The sequence below is a fragment of the Vicia villosa genome, linkage group LG2 (assembly GCF_029867415.1).
Source record: "Vicia villosa cultivar HV-30 ecotype Madison, WI linkage group LG2, Vvil1.0, whole genome shotgun sequence".
NCBI classification, from domain to species: domain Eukaryota; kingdom Viridiplantae; phylum Streptophyta; class Magnoliopsida; order Fabales; family Fabaceae; genus Vicia; species Vicia villosa.
Genome location: NC_081181.1, coordinates 77,376,451 through 77,400,632, shown reverse-complemented (window position 1 = coordinate 77,400,632; position 24,182 = coordinate 77,376,451). Strand labels below are relative to the sequence as shown.

Below are 24,182 nucleotides of genomic sequence, written 5' to 3'. Positions count from 1 at the left end.
AACGTGCTATGTATGTTTTTTAAGATTTTCATTTTTTGGAAATCAGCATGTGGCGCCTTTTTCCGTATGCATGATTACTCTGTGAGATTGTATGATATACTTGGGGTTAGAAAAGGGGTGTTACATTAGTGGTATCAGAGCATGGTCGACCAGTTGGTCAAAGTCATTAATGTCTTTATTCTTGTTGTATTAGATTTGTGTATCTGACACGATCGATACTGTTTTGTCTATTTTGGTTGTTGGTTGTCGTAGGACAATGGTTTCTGGAAGGAACGATGATGCCATTTCTAATGCATTGAGGATGTTGAATGGATCTCTTTCTCACATTCCTCAAGCTAATGCTGGAAATCGGAATGGTGATGATGAGGAGTATCGTACTTTGGGGAAGTTTTAGAGGAACAGTCCTCCTACAGATTGATGAAGGCAAAGTCTGTGGAGAATGTCTTCAATGCTTTGGGACATCTACATTTGAGAGGAATGAAAAAGATCATAAACAAAGAAGCTCTGAGAGGAATACCTAAGCTACAGATTGATGAAGGCAGAGTTTGTGGAGAATGTCAGGTTGGAAAGCTAACCAGGACCTCTCACCCAAGGGTCAGTCAACTCACCACCTCTAAAACTCTGGAACTATTGCATATGGATCTAATGGGACCAATGCAAGTGGAAAGTCTTGGAGAAAAAGGTATGCTTATGTAGTAGTTGATGATTTTTCCAGATACACGTGGATAAGCTTCATTAGAGAAAAATTCGACGTATTTGATGTCTTTAAAGAGCTTTGCACTAGAATCCAAAGAGAAAAGGAAAGCACTGTCATCAGAATCAGAAGCAATCATGGAAAAGAATTTGAGAATGTCATATTTGCTGAATTCTGCTTAACTGAAGGAATTAGTCATGAGTTCTCCTCCCCTATTACACCCCAACAAAACAGAGTAGTAGAAAGGAAAAACCGGACTATACAAGAATTAGCCAGAGCAATGATTCATGCTAAGAAACTTCCCATGTATTTTTGGGCTGAGGCTATGAACACAGCGTGCTATGTCCATAACACAGGTACGTTGAGATAAGGAACCTCCTCAACTCTGAATGAACTCTGGAGAGGAAAGAAACCAAGTGTCGAGTACTTTCATGTTTTTGGAAGCAAGTGCTATATCCTAATATATCGAGACCAAAGGAGAAAAATGGACTCCAAAAACGAAGAAGGCATATTCTTTGGATATTCAACAAACAGCAGGGCTTATAGAGTGTTCAACATCAGAACACAAGTGATGATGGAATCCAAAAATGTGGTCATTGATGATCAACATGGAAAATTCGATGTCACAGAGAATGCTGAGACATTCATTGAAATTTAGGCTGAACAGACACACCAACCTGAAGTAGGCAATGAAACTCCGTCAAAACCAGAACCTGAGCCAATCAGCAAAGATCCATCTATTAGAATTCATAAAGATTACCCCAAGGAACTGATCATAGGATATCTAAACAGTGGAATAATGACCAGGTCAAAAGGAACTATAGCTAATTCATGCTTTGTGTCCAAATTCGAACCAAAAAGTGTAAAGGAAGCCCTGACAGATGAATTTTGGATCAATGCCATGCAAAAGGAACTTACACAGCTCAAAAGAAACAAAGTGTGGGAACTGGTACCCAGACCAGAAGGGACAATATCATATGTTCCAAATGGATATAGAAGAACAAAACGGATGAACAAGGAGTCATAACATGAATCAAGGCCAGGTTAATGGCTCAAGGATACACTCAAGTGGAGGGAGTAGACTTTGATGAGACTTTTGCTCCTGTAGCAAGACTTGAGTCAATCAGACTTCTACTAAGAGTAGCTTGCAGTCTAAAATTCAAACTTTATCAGATGGATGTAAAAAGTGCATTTCTAAATGGATATCTAAACGAAGAAGTTTATGTAGAACAACCTAAAGGGTTTGCTGATCCAAACTTGCCCGATCATATGTACAAACTGAGAAAAGCTCTCTATGGGTTGAAACAAGCTCCAAGAGCTTGGTATGAAAGATTAACTGAGTTTCTGACCACAAATGGATATAAGAAACGTTGAATAGACAAAACCCTCTTTGTCAAAAACACGGATGGAAGAATCATGATTGCTCAGATATATGTGGATGACATAGTGTTTGGAGGAATGTCAGATACAATGGTAAAATACTTTATTGGTCAAATGCAGACTGAATTTGAAATGAGTATGGTTGGGGAACTGACTTACTTTCTTTGTCTTCAAATCAAGCAAATGGAAGACTCCACATTCCAGTCTCAAAGCAAATATGCCAAGAATATAGTAAAGAAATTTTGTATGGACAATGCGAGTCACAAAAGAACTCCTGCACCAATTCATCAAAAACTATCTAAAGATGAAGGAGGCATAAGTGTTGACCAGAGTCTGTACAGAAGCATGATTGGTAGCCTGTTATATCTGACAGCCAGCATACCAGATGTTACATTTGCAGTTGGAGTGTGTGCCAGATATCAAGCAGAGCCGAAGGAAATTCACTTAAATCTAGTCAAGAGAATTCTTAATTATGTAAATGGGACTTCACACTATCGCATACTGTACACCAACGGAAGTAACCCTGTCTTGACTGGATATTGTGGTGTTGACTGGGCTGGAAGTACTGATGACAGAAAAAGCACATCTCGAGAATGTTTCTTTCTAGGTAGCAACCTTATATCGTGGTTCAGCAAGAAACAAAATTATGTCTCATTATCTACTGCTAAAGCAGAGTACATAGCAGCTGGTAGCAGTTGTTCACAATTGGTTTGGATGAAACAACTGATGACTGAGTACAATGTTCCTTAGGATGTCATGACTTTATATTTTGACAATCTCAGTGCTATCAATATATCCAAAAGTCCAATTCAGCATAGCATAACCAAGCATATTGATATCAGACACCATTTTATCAGAGAGCTTGTCGAAGACAAGGTAATTTTCCTAGAGCACATAAACACTGAACTTCAGCTAGCTGACATCTTCACAAAAGCTCTTGATGTTACACAATTTGAGAACTTGTGAAGCAAGTTGGGACTCTGCATCCTTGAAGAACCATAGAGTTAAACAAAAAAAAAACACAAAAGTACAGGTGGAGAAGACACTTCTTTTGGCTTTGGAAACATTTGTGGCCAAATAGGGGGAGAAGTATTATGTGTCACCCCAGAACAACAAGAATGGTGGTTGTGTGTTATCAACAACTCTATTTTGATTATCTTTGTGTTGATCTGTTTGTGCTTGTGCTACTCTTGTGCACTGTCTATTTTTATTTTGTCTGAGAACTGTGTGCATACTGGTGATGTATGTTGTTTGTTTATATTAGCTTGTGTTTTGGTTATCTGCTGCAAGTGTTTCTCTAGTATGGTGTTACAGGATGTTTTAGCCAAAAATTTGCCAAAGGAGGAGATTGAAGGTGTTTTGCATGTTGGCTGCATTATTGGTAAAACATACCTGGTTGATTGTATGTATGCAGGTTTTGCATATATGTGTAAAACATACCTGTTAGTTTTTATTAATTGTGTTTCCTAATTTATCACTTTTATCTGTTTAGGAAACTTTTTATTGAGTGCGGCAAATTTCGTTCAGAAGATCCTACTAACAGCACATTGTGTAACAGACAGTTGGGGTGTGACTTAGGTTAACTTTGTTAACCCTAATGTGTTTCTATGAAAGGCCAAGGCACAAGACTGCATATAAAATGAACTGCAATCCTAATTTGGAACGCAGACAGAAGATTGTGTATTGTGAAGAACGGTTGTTTTGTAACTGTCTCTTGTGATCCACGCTTTTATCTTTGATGATTGCGTTGGAATTATTTTGTGTTTTATTTGTGTCACTCTAAGCTTTTAAGCATGAGTGTGTGTCTGTTGATTGAAGCTTTTAAGTAGATCAAGGTGTGTTTTAGAAGTGTGTCTTCTATCTGTAATTATTTATTGTGTATGTGTTATCACTGCCGTGATTGAGGGGGAGTGGAATGGAGATATTCCATATCTAGGTAGAACCTAGGTAGAAGGGTCATTGGGTAGTGATTAAGTGAGGACTTGTAAACTGGGAGTTTAGCTCTGAATTAATACTGCTAATAGTGGACTTCATCCCTGGCTTGGTAGCCCCTAGAGTAGGTTGTTTGAACCGACCTGGGTAAACAATTATGTGTGTTCTTTATTGTTTTATGTTGTTCGTTATTATTGTCTGTGTTGTGTAATTGTGGATGTCATAACATCCAGTTTGACATCGAGCATGTATTACTAGAATTTTCACTTCCAAATTACGCGTAAAGGGTCCGGCGTGCCGACCTCCCAAGTGAAACAGGGAGGTAAAAAAAACGACCCCACAGAAAAATGGTGACTCTGCTGGGGACAAGTAATAACCTTGGTTTTCATCCAAACCAATGGTTGACCTGTGCTGGTCCAACCCCAATGAGAAATTAGGGATGCAAAATTCCCCCTGAAACAAGAGAGGTCCTGCCTAACCTCTGTGTCATATCATGTGTTTGCTGCATTTATACTTGTATATTTTTATGGATTTTGTATCGGGAAAGGGCTTGATTCTCCCTTGTGGTGAGAAATCCTATACCCGGATTTGAGTGCAACATAAGATAGGATTGAGGATGTATTCTCGGTGAAGCCTCTAATCTTGGTTCCCAAATCTACTCTTGGGATTTGCTTGTCTGGTTGTGATTAATTGCGCCAATGCATTCCGAGACTGATTTGTACCAGGAGGACCTAGAAACCCTTTAACCCCACTTAAAGCCTCTTAGGACGTTGAGCGGTGATTACAAAAGTAATGGTCACACAGATACTACACTCAGAGAAAACTCTCTTGGAGATACCAGTCAACGTATCTTTAAGGTTGAGCAAAAACTCTAAGACCCCTAGAACTTGTTCTACAGGTACAAAAATCAAAATCCATAGTTTACCCTGGGGGGAGGTTAGAGACGTGACTCCATGACATCTAAACCCTTCTACCTCATGTTTGCTAAAATCTCTTGTGTGCGCATTCATGCATTCATCATAATAATAATAAAAACAAAAAGTCTTTTTCGAGGCGTTTTTCAAGGAAACTAAATAACGATCGTTTTGAACTTCATAGAGAGAGAGAGACGGAGAAAGGACATAAGGTCCTATACCATGGATTAAGGAAGAAAGAGAGCTAGGAAATACACCTTCAAAATTCCTAAGGTCGAGGAATTGGAAAAACTCGGAAAACTGGTGGTCAACCCCCACTTTGGAACAGTTTTACGATCCAACGTATCACTGCTTCACCTTTCCAGATTATCAACTCATGCCTGCGTTGGAGGAGTATTCTCGTCTGGTTGGAATACCCGAGTACACGCAAGATCCATACTCCGGTTTGGAAAAGAATCCTGACGACATCATCATTGCTTCAACTACTTATTTCAACGTAGTCGACGTCATAACTCATATGGTGAGTAAAGGAGGAATTCGAGGATTACCCTCCAAGTTCCTATTGGATCAAGCTCGGTACTTCGTCAGCATCCAAGACATGAGTGCCTATGAGTACATCTTGGCATTGCTCATCTATGAATTGTTTTTGTTCCATAACATTGACAACTTCGTCGACATCAACGCAATTAAGATCTTCTTCATTTGAAATCCAGTTCTAACCTTGCTTGCGGATGCTTACCACTCTTTGCATTCAATAAACCTGCATCAAGGAGGATTAATCACATGATGCGTACCGTTGTTATACGAATGGTTCGTCTCGCACCTGCCAAAGTCTGGCACTTTTTGGAACTTGAGGGATGGCCTTTGCTAGTCATAGAAAATCATGTCCCTCACTCACTCGGACATTGATTGGTGTAGTCACGAAAACGACGAAACCAAGATCATCTACAGTTGTGGAAGTTATCCCAACGTACCCCTTCTTGGAACTAAGGGAGGAATAAGTTATAATCCAGCTTTTGCCCGTCGTCAATACGGCTACCCCATGAAAAACATACCAAGTAACATTCAATTGGAGGGTCTGTTCTTCAAGAACATCGACGATCATGGTAACATGCTAAAGAATGAAATTGTCTAAGCATGGCGTCTTGTTCATAGAAAAATGGAGAAGCTTGTTAGGAAAACATCTTTGCATCTACTTGGACCGTTACCTTTAATGGGTACGCGTCAGGGCATTCAAGCTCGGGATGCCATATCAGCATCAAGAACTTATTCCCCTAAGGGAACCAATCTTCAGTTTCTCCACCGATGTTGAGAAACTACAAGCGGCATTAACTATGGTGTGTCAAGAGAGGAATGCTTGGAGAAACAAATACCGAATCGTCAACACAGAAAATGTTGAGATTCAGAACATCCTAAGAAGGAAGGATGAGTTACTTAAAGTACATGAACGACAAGTGACACAAACGTCACTTTCTCAGCATACTCATCCTACTTCTTGGATCATCGACCAGCCCACGTCAGAAAATGCTCAACACAAGAAACAGAAGATGTTAGAACGTGAAGTTGGCCCTTCGTCAAAATTTAAGAGTCATTTCTCTCTGTTTCTCTGTATTTCCCTTTTCAAAGTCTGTAAAAAACAACATTTCGCTTAATGAATAAAAAGTTTGATGTTTCATAACATAATTATGGTGTTTTCTTGAAAAACATTTCTTTAATTGCATGCATCACTTTAGTCGTAAGCACTGACATGAGAATTGTCGCGGCTCTAATCGTCACTTCCTTACTCCAGAAAGAGAGGAGGAGAAGGAGGTGAAGAAAGCCATACAACACTTGTTCAAGTCGCAAGAAAAGAATGGATGACTTAGAGAAAGAGAATGGAGAACTCAGAGAAGAGGTCACTATTCTCAAAGAGTCTGTTGAAAGGCTCAACAGCATGGTAGAAGCCCTGGTGGTTGCACAAAGTCGACCTCCGCCAGAAGAACCACAGAGAACTGTGATTTCCGAGATTGTTTCTACTCTTATTCCTCAGAATACCATGCCACCCAACCGACCTTGGGGTATGCCGTATAACTTCATTCTAGAAGGGTACATACCCCCAGTTTCTGAAGTTCGAAGAGTTATGATGGATATGCATCCACCGGAGGGTTACAGACCTCTGGAAATTGAAATTCCAAGAGCAACAGCTATGGGTTATATGCAACAGAATGTTGAGATACCAAGATCAGCTGCCATCATGACTTCTTCATAGCCGATTCTGCATACTTTTCCTCCGCCTGGCAGAAAAGTGTATCATCATGCTCCCAGAGAGGACGCTGGCGTGTATGAAAGATTGGATGAGTTCCAGCAACAGTTTCTGCAAATGCAGAAAGAACTCAAGACTCTTCGAGGACAATATCTATTTGGAAAGAACGCTGCAGACCTCTGTCTGGTTCCAAATGTTAAGATCCCTCACAAAGTCAAAGTACCATATTTCGAGAAGTACAGAGGGAATTCATGCCCACAAAGTCACATCGTGATGTACGCTCGAAGGATGTCAACTCAAACTGATAATCAACAATTGCTCATTCATTATTTTCAAGACAACCTGATTGGCACTGCACTCAAATGGCACATGAACTTGGACAATTCAGAGATTTATAGTTTTCGAGACCTCGGAGAGGCCTTTGTCAAACTGTATAAGTACAAATCTGGATATGGCTCCCGAAAAAGATCAACTCCGGGCCATGACTCAAAAGGATAAAGAGAGTTTCAAAGAATACGCTCAGAGATGGCGTGAAGTTGCTGCTCAAAATTGTCCTCCTCTTGAAGAGAAAGAAATGACAAAAAATCTATCTCAAGACTTTGAGTCCATTTTACTACGGACGAATGGTCGCCCGCGCCCCTAGTGACTTTATCGAGATGGTAAACATGGGCATTCGTTCTTGAAGAAGCAGTTCGAAAAGGACGCTTGAACAAAGAATCAGAATCTTCTATTGGTCCTATGAAGTATGGAAGTTCTTTCTAGAAGAATAAGGATCAAGACATCAGCAATGTCTTACACAAACCAAGAAAAAGGTATCAACCTCAAGTTGCTACGATAACTCTGGTTGTTAACTCAACGCCAGCTTATCAACCTGAGGTTTCTCAACAACCATTTCAACAAAGGCCACAACAACCTCAGCAACAGGTTCGGCCACAAAATTTTAACAACAATCGGGCAACAAGGTATCTTGCCTTTGACCCCGTACCAATGCCGTATGCGGAATTGTTTCCAACTCTACTGGCAAAAGGACTTATTCAGACGAGAAGTCCTCTAAATCCTCCAAATGATTCTTCACCTTGGATCAAGGCTGACCAATCTTGCCCCTATCATCAGGGAGCACCGGGTCACAGCATTGAGAACTGTCTCAGTTTCAAGGTCGACATTCAAAGATTAGTAAAGAGTGGAATGCTATCCTTTAAAGATACTAATCCCAACATTCAAGAGAATCCTTTACCACAGCATAAAGAAGCTTCGATAAATCTGGTGGATCAACACCCCAATGTCATTCGAGTCAAAACTCAATACGACATCTACATGGTTCAAGGATGTCCAGGAGAATACAAGATCTACAGAGTTGAAGATCTCGAAGGACCGGTAGTCAGGTTCCATAATACTTTAAATGGACTTGCTTACTTTGGAACAGATTTCCATCCTTATAGAAGATGCAAAATTGGTCGAAGACATTCACGAGGATGTTTGCGCATCCGCAACGATGTTCAGAAGTTAATGGATGACAATACCATTACAGTTCTTGCCAACAGAGAAGATGATGAAGTCTTTACCGTATCTCCTCAAATTAATCAAGTTGAACCAATGCAAGTTAAGTATGACAGCAAGAAGACAGCAATTGTTCCATTAGTCATCTACTTACCAGGTCTTGTACCGTATGAGCCCAACAAGGCTATACCATACAAGTACAATGCTACATTCATTGAAAATGGTAAGGAAATACCATTACCATCTGTTATCAACATTGCTGACATTAGTCGAGTCACTACAAGTGGACGAGTCTTCAACAGAACAACAAAAAATGTGGAGAAACCTCGGAAGAAGCACCACATAAGCAAGACAATCATCCGACAATTTCTACTCAAGCGAAAGAAAATGATGAGATCTTGAAATTAATCTAGAGGAGTTAATACAACATTGTCGATCAACTGCTACATACTTCGTTCAAGATATTTGTGCTTTCCCTACTATTGAGTTCTAAAGCTCATAGGGAAGCTCTACAGAAAGTTTTGGAACAAGCTTTCGTAGAACCTGGTGTTACCATATGGAAATTCAACAACATCGTTGCCAACATCTCCGTAGGAACTAATATGGGTTTCTATGACAAAGATCTTCCTGAATAAGGAATGGGTCATAACTTTCCACTCAACATCTTAGTCAGCTGCCTGGTTCGTTGTTAATGAAACTACTCCAGTCCACCCCCTTAGAGTGATTTACCTCACCCGAGGATTTAATCCACTAATCAACCTTGATTACAATGGTTTTCCACTTAGATACCCTCTAAGTCTTCTAGAGTATTCTGATCACACCTTGATCACTCTAGGAACCTTTTACAAATAAATGTAAATCAAGTTCTTACAAGAGTATTAAAATGCTTCTTAATAAGCTATAATCACAACTGTGATATTTCTCTTAAGTTCTAAGCTTAAACCTCACTAAGATATTTCAAATGAAGTGAGGTTGAAGATGAAGTTTGATTCAACAACGTTTCAGAACTTCACTATTTATAGGCTTTTTGAGAAGATGACCGTTGGGAGCATTTAATACATTGTGTGATGCGTACAACATTGCATTTAATGTTTCACTCTTTTGTCAACTACCTTGAGCCTTGCTTTTCCTGCTTTATCTGACTTTGCCTTTAATAGCTTCTAATGTTCCTTTTGTCAGTCATCGTAGCCTATCATCTTGTACTTGCTTCTGATATGATCTTTGTAGATACAACGTTTGAATATCAAAATCATTCAACTTGGTGCAGAGCATCTTCTTGTCTTCTGACTTTGAAGTGCTTCTAGCGTGATACCATAAGAACTTCAGTGCTTCTGCTTCTAAACTCAAGTTCTTCTGATGCTTCATAGACCATGTTCTGATTCTGCTCGACCATCTTTTGATGTCTTGCGAGAGCATGTTCTGATGTTGCATACTGAACCTTCTGAGTCAGTGCTTCTTGCGCTGAATTGTGCATACTCTTTATATATTTCTTGAAATGAAAAATGCAAAGGATTAGAGTACCACATTGTCTTATACAAAATTCATATACATTGTTATCATCAAAACTAAGAATATTGATCAGAACAATTCTTGTTCTAACAATCTCCCCCTTTTTGATGATGAAAAAAACATATAAAATTGATATGAATTTGCAATCAGAATATCATATGACCAAAGACAATTACACAGTTATAGCATAAGAATATAAACATAGTGTGTGAATATGTCTCCCCCTGAGATTAACAATCTCCCCCCTGAGATTAACAATCCCCCTGAAATAAATACTGGAGGAATTTATAAATAAAAGACTTCCCTGAGTATTTTCCATTTCAGTCGAGACGTTCACATTTGCCTAGAACTTCAGAACATTCAGAGCTTCTGCTTCTTGCTTCCATAGGACGGCTTCAGAGCTTTGAATTTCTTCTTGAATCATAGCATGCTTGATTGTATCAGAACATTCATGAATGTATTAGAGCATCATCAGAGCATCTTTACATCCTGAAATGTTTCAAAACAAACTAGACGACAATAGTTAGAGCATGAATGAATCAGAATATTCTTTAAGAAAGAACATGTATCGGAGAAATGCTAAAAAATATCAAAGCAAACTTTGATAAGTTCTTAAAAGAAATATGTATTATAACATATGAGAGATAAGAATGTATTAGAGCATATTCTGCCACGAGAATATCAGAACCTTTTTTCTTTTTGCTTCTAATCTTGAAGCTTCACAGCACTAGGGTTGCTTCAAATTCCAAGAACATGCTTCTTTATAGAATGGCTTTTCCCCATGTATTTACTTCTCATGTTGAGCTTTTTCAGAATGTCTTCAATCCTGCAAAAAATCTCAAAGACATAGAACTTGCAAATAATGTTAGGAATGTTGAGACTTAATCCCAGCAACTGATATAGTAAACTAAATCAATTATCATGTTTCTCCCCCTTTTTGTCATAACATCAAAAATCATACAAAAGATTCAGATGAAAAACAAACAATATGAGAGAAGAAGATAATATTTCATTGATTCAATAAAATATCAGAAGATACAAAAGGATAGAAGCGGATGCAAGAAACAGATGCAAGAAACAAAAAATCAACTAAGACCAAGACACAATACGACTAGCCTAACTTAGAAACTATTTTGGCCAGAAGGTTTTGAAACTCATTGTGAGTATCTTCATGTTTATCCAAACGAGAAGCAAGATCAACTTGATTTTTTTGAAGAGACTTCATGGCATTCACCAGAACAGAAGGTTCATCAGAAGAAGCTTCACAGCTATCAGTCTGGCTTTGTTTCTTACAACTTCTCCTTTTTCGCTTAGCTTGTTTCTGAAGACCCTTTTCGTACCAATGATGTTAAATCCTTTTGGTCTAGGAACAAGATCCCACACATCATTCCTTGTAAACTGATTTAGTTCTTCTTGCATGGCAATTATCCAGTCTGCATCTTCTAGAGTTTGATCAACAGAAGTTGACTCGATCAGAGAAACATGACCTAATTGACATTATGCATTGTTCTTAAGGAATGCTCTTGTTCTGATAGGATCTTCTTTCTTTCCAAGAATTACATCTTCTGAGTGAGCAGAGATGAGTCTAGAAGATCTTCTGACAGTTGGCTGTTCAGAAATTATGAGATTCTCTAAAGACGTAGCAACTTGATCTTCTGATCCTTTGCTTCTGGGTTCTCTAGCTTCTGATACTTTGCTTCTTCGTTCTTCAGCTTCTGAAATTGAGATATCTATATCTGCAAAATTCTTAAACTGCTTTGGTTTTTCAAGACCAAGCTTATCATCAAATCTGATATTGATTGATTCTTCAACAATCAATGTTTCAGTATTGTATACTCTGTAGCCTTTAGAGCGTTCAGAATATCCAAGAAGGAAACACTTCTTTGCCTTAGAATCAAACTTACTCAAATGATATTTAGTATTTAGAATAAAACAGACACATCCAAAAGGATGAAAATATGAAATGTTGGGCGTTCTGTTCTTCCACAATTCATAAGGAGTCTTATTAAGAATAGGTCTTATAGAGATTCTATTCTGAATATAACATGCAGTCTTTATTGCTTCTACTCATAAATGCTTAGCCATAATGGTTTCGTTGATCATGGTTCTGGCTATTTCTTGTAGAGTCCTATTCTTTCGCTCTACGACTCCATTGTGCTTTGGAGTTCTAGGGCAAGAGAAATCATGGGCAATACCATTTTCTTTGAAGTAAACCTCAAAGAATCTGTTCTCAAATTCACCTCCATGACCACTTTTTACCTTTATGATTTTAAACTCTTTCTCAAATTGGATTTGAGTGCAGAATTCAAAGAACAATGAATTAGACTCATCCTTATGTTTCAAGAACTTTACCCATGTCCAGCGACTATAATCGTCTACGGTGACTAATCCATATTTCTTCCCTCTGACAGATGCTGTTTCGACTGGGCCAAACAGATCAATGTGCAGAAGTTCTAGCGGCCTAGAGGAAGAGACAACATTCTTAGACTTGAATGCAGGTTTGGAAAACTTCCATTTATGACATGCTTCGCAAAGAGCATCTGATTTATATTTCAGATTAGGGAGTCCTCTGTCCAGATTTAGTTTGTTAATTTGAGAAATATTTCTCAAACTAGCATGGCCTAATCTTCTTTGCCAGACTCATTGCTCTTCGCTAACAGACATAAGACAAGTTACCTTCTGATTCTTAAGATCCTGAAGATCTATCTTGTAAATATTGTTCTTTCTCTTGCCTGTAAATAGGATTGAGCCATCCTTCTGACTTACAGCCTTACATAACTTTTGATCAAAGATTATGTCATAACCATTGTCACTTAATTTAATTATAGACAATAAGTTATGAGTTAATCCATCTACCAGAAGAACATTAGTTATAGAAGGAGAGTTACCAGTACTTATGGTTCCTGATCCAATTATCTTGCCCTTCTGATCTCCTCCAAACTTAACTTCTCCAGCAGATTTAAGCACCAAGTCTTGGAACATAGACCTTCTCTCCGTCATGTGCCGCGAGCACCCAGAGTCCAAGTACCATGACATGCTTTCCTTTGTGTTCTTTGCAGCCAAGGATATCTGTAACAGGAATAATCTTTTCCGTAGGTGCCCAAACTTTCTTTGGTCCTTTCTTGTTAGTTCTCCTCAAGTTCTGATTGAACTTGGGTTTAGCATTATAAACAACAGGAGGTACAGTATGATATTCCTTAGGTTGAGTAACATGATATTTTCTATTTTGTGTCACATGCTTCTTAGTGTGTGTAACGTGAAAGCTTTTAGCATGTGAGGTGAGCTTAATATCATGGGAGTGACAATACTTGAACTGATCATACAATGGCTTGTATGTGATTTTCATATCATCTACAGGTTCAAGTTTGTATGGAGTATAACCCTCATAGCCTATGCCAACTCTCTTGTTTCCACTAACAACATATATCATTGAGGCAAGTTGACTTCTTCCAATACCTCTAGATAAGAACTTCCTAAAGCTCAAGTCATATTCTTTAAGAATATTGTTCATACTAGGAATAGACTTTTCTGAGTCAGAAGGAGATCCAACATCTTTGGATAATTTTAAAACTTTTTCCTTTAGTTCAGAATTTTCTACTTCCAACTTCTTAGTTTCAGATTCAAATAGCTTTTTCAGCTTTTTGTATTTGATACTAAGATGAGCCTTGAGTTCTAGAAGTTCTGTTAAACTGGAAACTATCTCTTCTCTAGATAGTTTAGAAACTACCTCTTCAGAATCTGATTCTGATGTAGATTCTGATCCATCATCAACTGTGGCCATCATCGCAATGTTTGCCTGCTCGCCTTCAGAGTATGATTCTGATTCTGATGAATCTGAATCATCCAAAGTTGCCATAAGACCTTTCTTCTTATGAAACTTCTTCTTGGGCTTCTCCTTCTGAAGCTTTGGACACTCATTCTTGTAGTGACCTGGCTCATTGCACTCAAAGCACGTGACCTTTTTCTTGTGATATCTTCTGCTTCCAGAAGATTCTCCTTTTTCAAGTTTCTTAGAACTTTTGAAGTTCTTGAACTTCATATGCTTGCTTTTCTAGAGTTGGTTTACCCTTTTAGAGATCATGGACAGTTCATCTTCTTCTTCTGATTCGATTCTTCAGAATCTTCTTCTTCAGCCTGAAATGCGTTAGTACATTTTTTATAATTAGATTTTAACGCAATAGACTTACCTTTCTTCTAAGGTTCATTAGCATCTAGCTCAGTTTCATGACTCCTCAGAGCACTGATCAACTCTTCAAGAGAGAATTCATTCAGGTTCTTGGCAATTTTGAATGCAGTCGCCATAGGACCCCATCTTGGCAAGCTTCTGATGATCTTCTTGATTTGATCAGCCTTTGTATATCCCTTGTCAAGAACTCTTAATCCAGCAGCTAGAGTTTGAAATCTTGAGAACATTGTTTCAATGTTTTCATCATCCTCCATCTTGAAGGCTTCATATTTCTGGATTAAAGCAAGAGCTTTTGTCTCCTTGACTTGGGCATTTCCTTCATGAGTCATTTTCAATGATTCATATATGTCATGGGCAGTTTCCGTGCTAGATATCTTCTCATATTCAGCATGAGAGATAGCATTCAGCAAAACCGTCCTTGACTTGTGATGATTTTTGAATTGCTTCTTTTGATCATCACTCATTTCTTGTCTTATCAGCTTTACTCCACTAGCTTTCACAGGATGTTTGTAACCATCCACCAGAAGATCCCATAAGTCACCATCTAATCCAAGAAAGTAACTTTCGAGTTTATCTTTCCAATATTCAAAGTTTTCACCATCAAATATTGGTGGTCTAGTGTAGTCATTGTTACCATTTCCAATGTATTGCTCAGCAGAGCCAGATGTAGATGTAGGTGTTTGTCATACCCTAATTTTGACCCCCCCGAGATGTCACACCTCCAAATACCTCATCAAACTCAAGACAGGTACTCAGAGCAGTCACTTGTTTGTCTGATACCCAATCGAGGGTGCTCAAGGACAAAGGAGTTCAGGAAAAGGATCAATTAATATGAGAATAACCTCTAATACAATCATATAACTCAAATGATTCATTTATTCACCTATGTTGATTAGACAACAGTCATTAGGGCTCAGGTTTGCTCAGTTCGGGTTTTGAACCCATCAAGGACTAAAATCAAGGACCACATTTGGGAAACCCAAAAAAGCCCTAGAGCAACACTCAAAGGCTTCAATAATCTTCAAATGATCCATATGAAAATATCCATAGGGCATTACACTTCAATTCAAGATCTATAGTCATCAATTTCATCTGGTCGACAATTAGGGTTTTCGACCTAATTCACTAGCATAGTTGACTTTTAATCAGGACATGGATCCAAAACTCAAAGCATAACTCAAGAACTTCTATTACCTCAATATGATCCATTCACATCACTCATTTAAAGAGGAGAGTTTGATTCATCACAAAAGTCCAAGATTTCACTTCAAATGGAAAAAGTCAACTATACAAGATCACCTTTGACTTTTAGGGTTTTGGGTCAAAACATGGCATTTAAGGATCAATATCATCAATATACGATTATTGAAGTCATTTTACCAAAGAAAATCAAGAAAATCAATCAAGAATCAAAAAGTCAAAGATTGACTTTTCATACTTAAAAGTCTTTTTTTGAAAACTTTGGAAGGGAATATCTCAAAATTTCAAGTACAAACTGAAAAAAACTTCCAACATCAAAGTTGTAGATTTTGATCTAATGAACAACTTTGTCACATATGATTTTTTGGCTAGAAATCAACCATTGAAGAGATAAGGAGCTCAAAAGTTGCTGCCTTCATAAAACAAGCAAAAAACCCTAGTCTTCTTCAAACTTCAAGCTCATTTTTCACAAATTTCCCAATTGATTTTGAAGAAACTCCAAACTAATGAATTGAATTACATGTTAAGGGCTTTGCAAATTGTGCTCAATCTTCTCCAAATTCATTTTGAGCCAAGAGATATGATTGATCAAAGTTAGGCATTTGAAGTGAAATTATAGGTCATGCCTAAGTTTGAAATTTGCAATTTTATGCAAGTGCTTACACTAATTGGTGCCTCTACACCTCAGAAACATTGCAAGGATAGGAGAGAATCGTTTGCATCATTACATAAATATTTGAAGGAATATTCCAAAACAAAAACACGTGATTATGTAATGATTGCATTTTGAGAATTTATGGCCAAGTGGTGAGTCACCAAAGGAATCTCTTCCCAACCAATTGGAGCTCATTTCTGCATCAGAATTGTCCCCTATGATCAAGAAAAACCGATGGCTAGGGAGTGGTATCAAAGAGCTCATCATTGCACTTGGGATATTCTTTGGAATTCTTCATGGCCAAGAAACCAAAACTACTTCACTAAGCAAGCTCACTCTCCCAAACTACTTTGCACCATTTTCCTATAAATAGAAGTGGATACCTCAGTAATAGACACACAAAAGCAACCATAATTTCTTGATTTCTTCATTTCTCCCTCTTGCTTATAGTTTTCAAAAGTTATTTGGCAAGAAGAATCGAATTCTTCAAACCAGAGCTTCTCTTTTGAAAGTAAGCCTTTAACATCTTAAGGAGGTTCATTGGAGTTGATCCAAACATCTGGATCACTTCTGTAAGTGGGGGAATACCATTTTTGCTTTCATTTTAAGGCTCTTGTAGTTGGAGGTCCATAGAGCAATTCAGAAGGTGTCAAAAAAGTCCAAGCATTCAAACACATTCCTTAGGGTGTAGTGAAGCTATCCAGATGGTCGCAGCTCATCTGTAGGTGAGATTCATCAACCTCCATGTTCACTTGAAGCTCAAGCAAGAGGGGTCGAGTTGAACAATTCATAGGTTCTGAAAGTACTTCAAGTGCCCATATAGCATCAACAAGGTCCCAGGAAGCTTATGTGATCATCCTTTCAAAGTCAGAAGCTTTCCATCATTCACACGACCTCCATTTTCAGAGGTAAGTTTTCAAACTCCATCTCTTTAATTCAAGTACTCTTTTTGTTAAAACTCGATACCATTTCATTCAGCATCATCAGAGGATTAAAAACCCTCTATCACCATCCATTTATCTTTCAGTATGATCATTTAATTTGATTTTTAAGTTTTAGGGTTCTTCACATTTTTCAGTCAATTCATTAGATATAGTTAATATAAATATGTGATAGTTACATATTCAGAATCGTGAGTAAATTTAGAACAAGTTTCATGTTTACACCTTGGCCATTGGTTGAGATTTGAGAGAATCAGAATTTAAAAAATGTTGGAGCTTGAGGTTGAAGACGAAGATGGAGGATGGCGCCATTTTTCAAATCTGAGGGCAAAGTTTATTTTATTTTGAATGGTATGCGTTTTACAAACGAATTCATCGTCTACCCTAGTGGCCTCACATGCGCTCTTAATCTCCTCATGCCCATAGTCTGGGGTTCAAATCCCATTTTCTTAACACCCATTTTCTTTCATTTTTTCACAAACTTCGCACAATTAATACACCTATCAAATTAATTCATTTTAACTTCATTTTTCACACACTTGTCAATTAATATATCTATTTATGAACAATCAAAAATCACAAAAAAATATTATTTAATTCATGTATTTTTATTAGGTTTAAAATGGTGTATTTTAAGTGTTTTCTTAAACACTTCAAATATATGTTTTCATTTGTTTCTTAACCTAATTATTGTATGAGTAATTTTGTGATAAAGCCCTAAGCTATTTATGTCTTAATTAGGTATAGCTTTCATCTTTACTTTAATTAAGTTGACTTTTGTCAAAATTCAAAACTATTTTCAATCTCCGATCTAACAGACGATCCAGGTTTTCAGACAACAAAACCTTGTATCTCTTCAACTGTTTCTTATAAGCAGTAAATAAATCTTTGGGCCTCTAATAGAGTGTAAGTCTCAACCCCTTTTCATTTTATTTTTAATAAAACTGTTTAAACAACAGTATTTCATTTTCAATCAACCGTTTCTTATAAGCAGTAAATAAATCTATGGGCCTCTATTAGAGTGTAAGACCCAACACCTTCTTTCTTTTCATAGTTTGTTTTCAAAAATGTATTTACAAAATTTTCTTTCTGTTTTCAAAACATTCTTCTGGTATTTGAAGGGCATTATTCTCGGTGAAACTCTTCAGATACCTATGTGACCTTTGTCCATCTTCACTTCGTCTTTTTTCAAAAAACCTTTAACTATTTATCATGAATATTTAACGGTTATCAATAAACAATCAAACTCCTGGTAAGGCTTTGTACATACATCTTCCAAGGCCTCCACTCCATCCAGGTTAGGCTTTATAGCTATCAATTTACAGTTTTCATTTCAATTACTGTCAAATATAAACTGTATATATATTGTTTAGAACTACGTCTGAGTAAAACCTTAGGACAGTTAAACTATATATATATATATATATATATATATATATATATATATATATATATATATATATATTATAGGACTATGGCCTAGGATTGAGAATGTCTTTCCTGTGAAGGCTCTTTCCTAATTATAGATCTTTAGTTCAAACTCTCAGGATGAATTATTCCCAGTGAAACTTCTTGAAAAAGCCTTGGAACTCAAAATAGGATACATCCACCCAAGAGGAATTATTCCCGGTGAAACCTCTTACCCATTTGTTTAGAGCCAAAATAAGTTCAAAACCACATAGCTTTCTCTTGTGCTATAACAAGGACCCTCGATTAGCCTCCTCTTGGGATTTGTACAAGGACCCACAGGCTTCTTAAGAGCATTCCCAGCTTCCTCTTGAGCTTGTATACAAGGACCCACCAGGTTTCTTATAAACAAAGGAACAGGTCTTTACTCACCTTTTAGCCTACCCTGGTGAATCTCGTCTACTCTTCAAACAAAACTTTAAACAAACTAAGAATGTCTCAATCTCAATATTGAGCACACCTTTTGGAATGAGAGACATGGACAGTCTCTGTCACCCTTATCTTCCATAATTTTCCTTAGAAGAGTCTAGGATCCATAATTTTTTATTTTCAGTCAGTGACAGCCTTAATCTTGGGCTTTAAACAAGAATTCTCCACTAGATAATCTTTTTGCCATAAAACCCTTAGAAAGGGTCAGCCTCCATTCATTCTTTCATTTTAACCATAAAACCCCTAGAAAGGGTCAGCCTCCATTCATTCTTTCATTTTAACCAAAATCCCCTTGAAAGGGTCAACCTCCATTCATTCTTTCATTTTAACAAAATTCCCTGGAATGGGTTAGCTTCCAAAAAAAATTAAGCTTTCAAAAGATAAAACTCTCCAGTAGAGTAAAACCCCTGGGAAGGGTCAGCCTCCAACATCACTACATTAAATCCAAATTCCTTGGAAAGGGTTAGCTTCCAAAAAATTCAACTTTTAAAAGATAAATCTCACTTAAAGTGAACCTCAGCCAATAAAAGTCAAGTCCTCAATAGAGTCTACTTTAGGTCAATCATTCAAATAAACCCCCCAGTAAGGTCAATCTTCCAACCTGGGTCTTTCATTCAACAAAAGCACAATCCTCATTAGGGCCAACCTTTAGGATAATCCTCAATAGAGTAATCCCCTCTGAGTCAAAAGATCCCACAACTTTGGGCTTTATACAAGGCACATACTCCTCTTAGATTCAAAACCCTGCTCATAGGTATTCCCCTAGAGAGTCAACCACAACCTTGGGCTTCGTACAAGGCAGATAATAGAGTCTCTTCAGCGATTCCTTCACCATCAAGTAGCCACAACCTTGGCCTTTGTACAAGGCAGATAAACCACATTTCCTATGTCAAAGATTGCAAACCTCTAGGATCTTTTTCCCATAGAGTCATCCATACTCAGTTTCCTCCACAGTCAGCCACAACCTTAGGCTTCATACAAGGCAGAAAATAATGACTTCCCCGACTAAGAGTCAGCCACAACCTTGGGCTTCACACAAGGCACAAAATAGAGTTTCCCTAGGTAGAGTCAGCCACAATTTTGGGCTTTGTACAGAACACTAAAAAACCTTTCAATCATAAAACAAATGAACACTCTCCAACTAGAGTCAGCCTCAAATCTGGGCTTTGTACAGAACACAATACCTTTTAGCTTAAGTTAATTTTCAGTGGAGTCATCTTCTAGAGTCAATAAAAACAATCAAAAAGCTTCAAGCTTGGGCCTCATACAAGCTAGCTAAAAATCAAATCTTTCAAACAGTAGGTAGACATAGCTTATCTCTATAGAAAGATATTTATCCTATCTCACCACATTCAAACAAACAAAAATTTCAATTTCAATTCCAATTTCAATTTCAAACATTCTCCCATTTAGGACATTGAAAGGCATACCTTGAGGCAAACACACCCAGACTTGTACACTTTCCCTAATTTAGATGAGAATCTTTCTTTCATTCAAGAGACACGCGATTGGAATACTTGCAAACATACAAGTAAGGTCCCTCTCTTAATGAAATAAATTCAGATTTTCTGTCACTTTTAAATGTTTGTGGTGGAATAGTAGAAATAACTCTCTGTAGAGATGTTTTCATGTCTCTTTACTGTAAACAGATATTTAATTCCAGCTTCAACCTTGAGCTTTAAGCAAGGCATCAAAAATAATTAATTTCCCTAATTAGTTCTCCGAACTACAAAAAGCTCTGACTTCCACTAGGGATATGTAGGCATGAGGTTCACAAGGAATCTCAGCGAGCTAATAAAATACCAAAAATTTTCTATCTGTGTTTCTTTTAAATTAATTCAATTTTCCCTCCTAACACAAAGGAGAAACTTTCCCAATAATAAGAAACAAACACAAACACATAGACACATAGAAGGTTCCCGTAGAATACTACAAATATGTAGGGTGCTTAAACTCTTCCCTATGTATAATTGACCTCCAGGACTCTAGAAATTCTAGTCTAGGTGAATCCCCACACTTAGCAAACTCCTAGGGTTTATTTGAGATATTTTTCCCCTTTCCTACTCGTAGGATAATTAAAAAGTTCGTGTGCTATCGTAGGAAGAACTGAAACAAAATTCATCCTGCCCCGGACGCATTCTCCTTCCAAATTCCGCGTGAAGGGTCTAGCGTGCCGTCCTCCAAAATGAAACGGGGAGGTAAAAAAAACTACACCACCGAAAAATGGCGACTCTGTTAGGGAAAGTAATAACCTTGGTTTTTCATCCAAACCAATGGTTGACCTGTGCTGGTCCAGTCCCCAATGAGGAATTAGGGATGCCAAATTCCCCCTCAAACAAGAGAGGTCCTGCCTAACCTCTGTGTCATTTCATGTGATTGTTGCATATATACTTGTTTATTTTGTTTTTTCTGTATCGGGAAAGGGCTTGAATCCCCCCTTGTGGTGAGAAATCCTATACCCGGATTTGAGTGCAACATAAGATAGGATGGAGGATGTCTTCCCGGTGAAGGCCCTCTAATCTTGGTTCCCAAATCTACTTTTGGGATTTTCCTGGCTGGTTGTGATTAATTGCGCCAATGCATTCCAAGACTGATTTGTACCAGGAGGGCCTATGAACACATTAACCCCACTTAAAGCCTTTTTAGGACGTAAAGCGGTGATTACGAAAGTAATTTTCACGCAAATACTATACTCAGAGAAATCTCTCTTATAGATACCAGTCAACGTATCTTTAAGATTGAGCAAAAGCTCTGAGAACCCTTAGAACCCGTTCTACAGGTACAAAAATCCCTATCCATAGTTTACCCTGGGGCAAAGTTTGCGTTGTGACTCCATGACCACTATACCCTTCTACGCCTAGCTTGTTTAAAAACTCTTGTGTGTGCATTCATGCATCATAATAACTAAAAAAACAAAAGAGTCTTTTTCGAGTCGTTTTTCAAGGAAACTAAATAACGAACATTTTGAACTTCATTAAAAGAGAGAAAAGGAGAAAGGACTTAAGGTCGAGAGAGAGCTAGGAAATACACCTTCAAAATTCCTAAGGTCAAGGAATTGGAAAAGCTTGGAAAACTGGTGGTCAACCCCCAGGCTTTCAAGGAGTAGTATGGAAAACTTCTGCCTCTTCTCACCACTAGCATTGTGGATGGGATCCTTCCCACATTGGTATAGTTTTACGATCCAACGTATCACTGCTTTACCTTTCCAAATTATCAACTCATGCCTACGTTGGAGGGATACTCTCGTCTTATTGGAATACCCGTGTACACGCAAGATCCATATTCCAGTTTGGAAAAGAATCCTGACGACATTATCATTGCAGGAACTACTCCCTTGAACGTAGTCGACATCAGAACTCATATGGTGAGTAAAGTAGGAATTCAAGGATTAACCTCCAAGTTCTTGTTGGATCAAGCTCGGTACTTTGTCAGCATCCAAGATATGAGTGCTTTTGAGGAAATCTTGGCATTGCTTATCTACGGATAGTTTTTGTTTCCGAACATTGACAACTTCGTCGACATCAACACAATTAAGATCTTCTTAATTGGAAATTCAGTTCCAACCTTGCTTGCGGATGCTTGTCACTCTGTGCATTCAAGAAACCTGCATCAAGGAGGATTAATCACATGCTGCGTACCGTTGTTATACGAATGGTTCGTCTCGCACCTGCCAAAGGCTAGCACTTTCTGGAACATGAGGGATGGCCTTTACTGGTCACAGTAAATCATGTCTCTCACTCATTTGGAAATTGATTGGTGTAGTCCTGAGAACGACGAAACCAAGATCATCTACAATTGTGGAAGTTATCCCAACGTACCCCTTATTGGAACTAAGGGAGGAATCACTTACAATCCAGCTTTAGCTCGTCGATAATACGGCTATTCCATGAAAAACATACAAAGTAGTATTCAATTGGAGGGTCTGTTCTTCAAGAACATCGACGATCATGGCAACATGCTGAAAAAAGAAATTGTCTAAGCCTGGCGTCTTGTTCACACAAAAGGGAAAAGGTTGTTAGGAAAACATCGATGCATCTCCTTGGATCCTTATCTTCAATGGATACGCGTCAGGGCATTCAAGCTCAGGATGCCATATCAGCATCAAGAACCTATTCCCCTAAAGGAACCAATTTTCCTTTTCTCCACCGACGTTGAGAAACTACAAGCAGCAATAAACAAGGTGTGCCAAGGAAGGAATGCTTGGAGAAACAAGTATCGAATCGTCAACACGGAAAATGTTGAGATTCAGAACATCCTAAGAAGGAAGGATGAGTTACTTGAAGTACTCGATCGACAAGTGACACAATCGTCACTTTCTCATCATATCCCTCTTGCTTCCTGGATCATTGATCAACTAACGTCAAAGAACGCTCAGCTCAAGAAACAGAAGAAAATGTTAGAACGTGAAGTCGGATCTTCATCAAAGTTTTAGAGTCCTTTCTCTCTGTTTCTTTGTATTTCCCTTTCCAAAGTGTGTAAAAAACGGCGTTTTCGCTTAATTAATAAAAAGTTTGACGTTTCATAACGTAATTGTGGTGTTTCCTTGAAAAATATTAACTTAATTGCACATCATGCATCGCTTTAGTTGTACGCACTGACACGAGAGTTGTCGCGGATCTAATCATCACTTTCCTTTCACCAGAAAGAGAGGAGGGGAAGGAGGTGAACAAAGGCATTCAAGCTGTCTCATTCATACAACACTCGTTCAAGTCGCAAGAAAAGAATAGAAGACTTAGAGCAAGAGAATGGAGAACTTAGAGGAGAGGTCACTACTCTCAAAGATACTGTTGAAAGGCTCAAGATTATGGTCGAAGCCCGGGTGATTGCACAAAATCAACCAACGCCAGAAGAACCACAAAGGACTGTGGTTTCCGAGATTGTTTCTACTACTATTCCTCAGTATACCATGCCACCCAACCGACCTTGGGGCATGCCGTAAAATTTCACTCCAGAAGGGTACATACCCCCAGTTTCTGAAGTTCCAAGAGTCACAATGGATATGCATCCACCGGAGGGTTACAGACCTCTGGAAATTGAAGTTCCAAGAGCAACGGCAATAAGTTTCACACAATAGAACACTGAGATTCCAAGATCTGCTGTCATGGCTGCTCCATGACCATTTATGCATACTTTTCC

The 24,182-nt window shown here is 38.1% G+C and overlaps 1 protein-coding gene across 1 annotated transcript; it reads left to right on the top strand.

Moving 5' to 3' along the window:
* The first annotated feature begins 2,110 nt into the window (after positions 1 to 2,110).
* LOC131649407 (secreted RxLR effector protein 161-like) lies at positions 2,111 to 2,824 on the top strand. The gene has a single exon (XM_058919167.1). The coding sequence runs from the start codon at positions 2,111 to 2,113 to the stop codon at positions 2,822 to 2,824; it is 714 nt and encodes a 237-aa protein (XP_058775150.1).
* Positions 2,825 to 24,182: the final 21,358 nt, after the last annotated feature.

Coding starts and splice junctions, on each gene's coding strand:
- LOC131649407 (XM_058919167.1), top strand. CDS start 2,111: ATGATTGCTCAGATATATGTGGATGACATAGTGTTTGGAGGAATGTCA.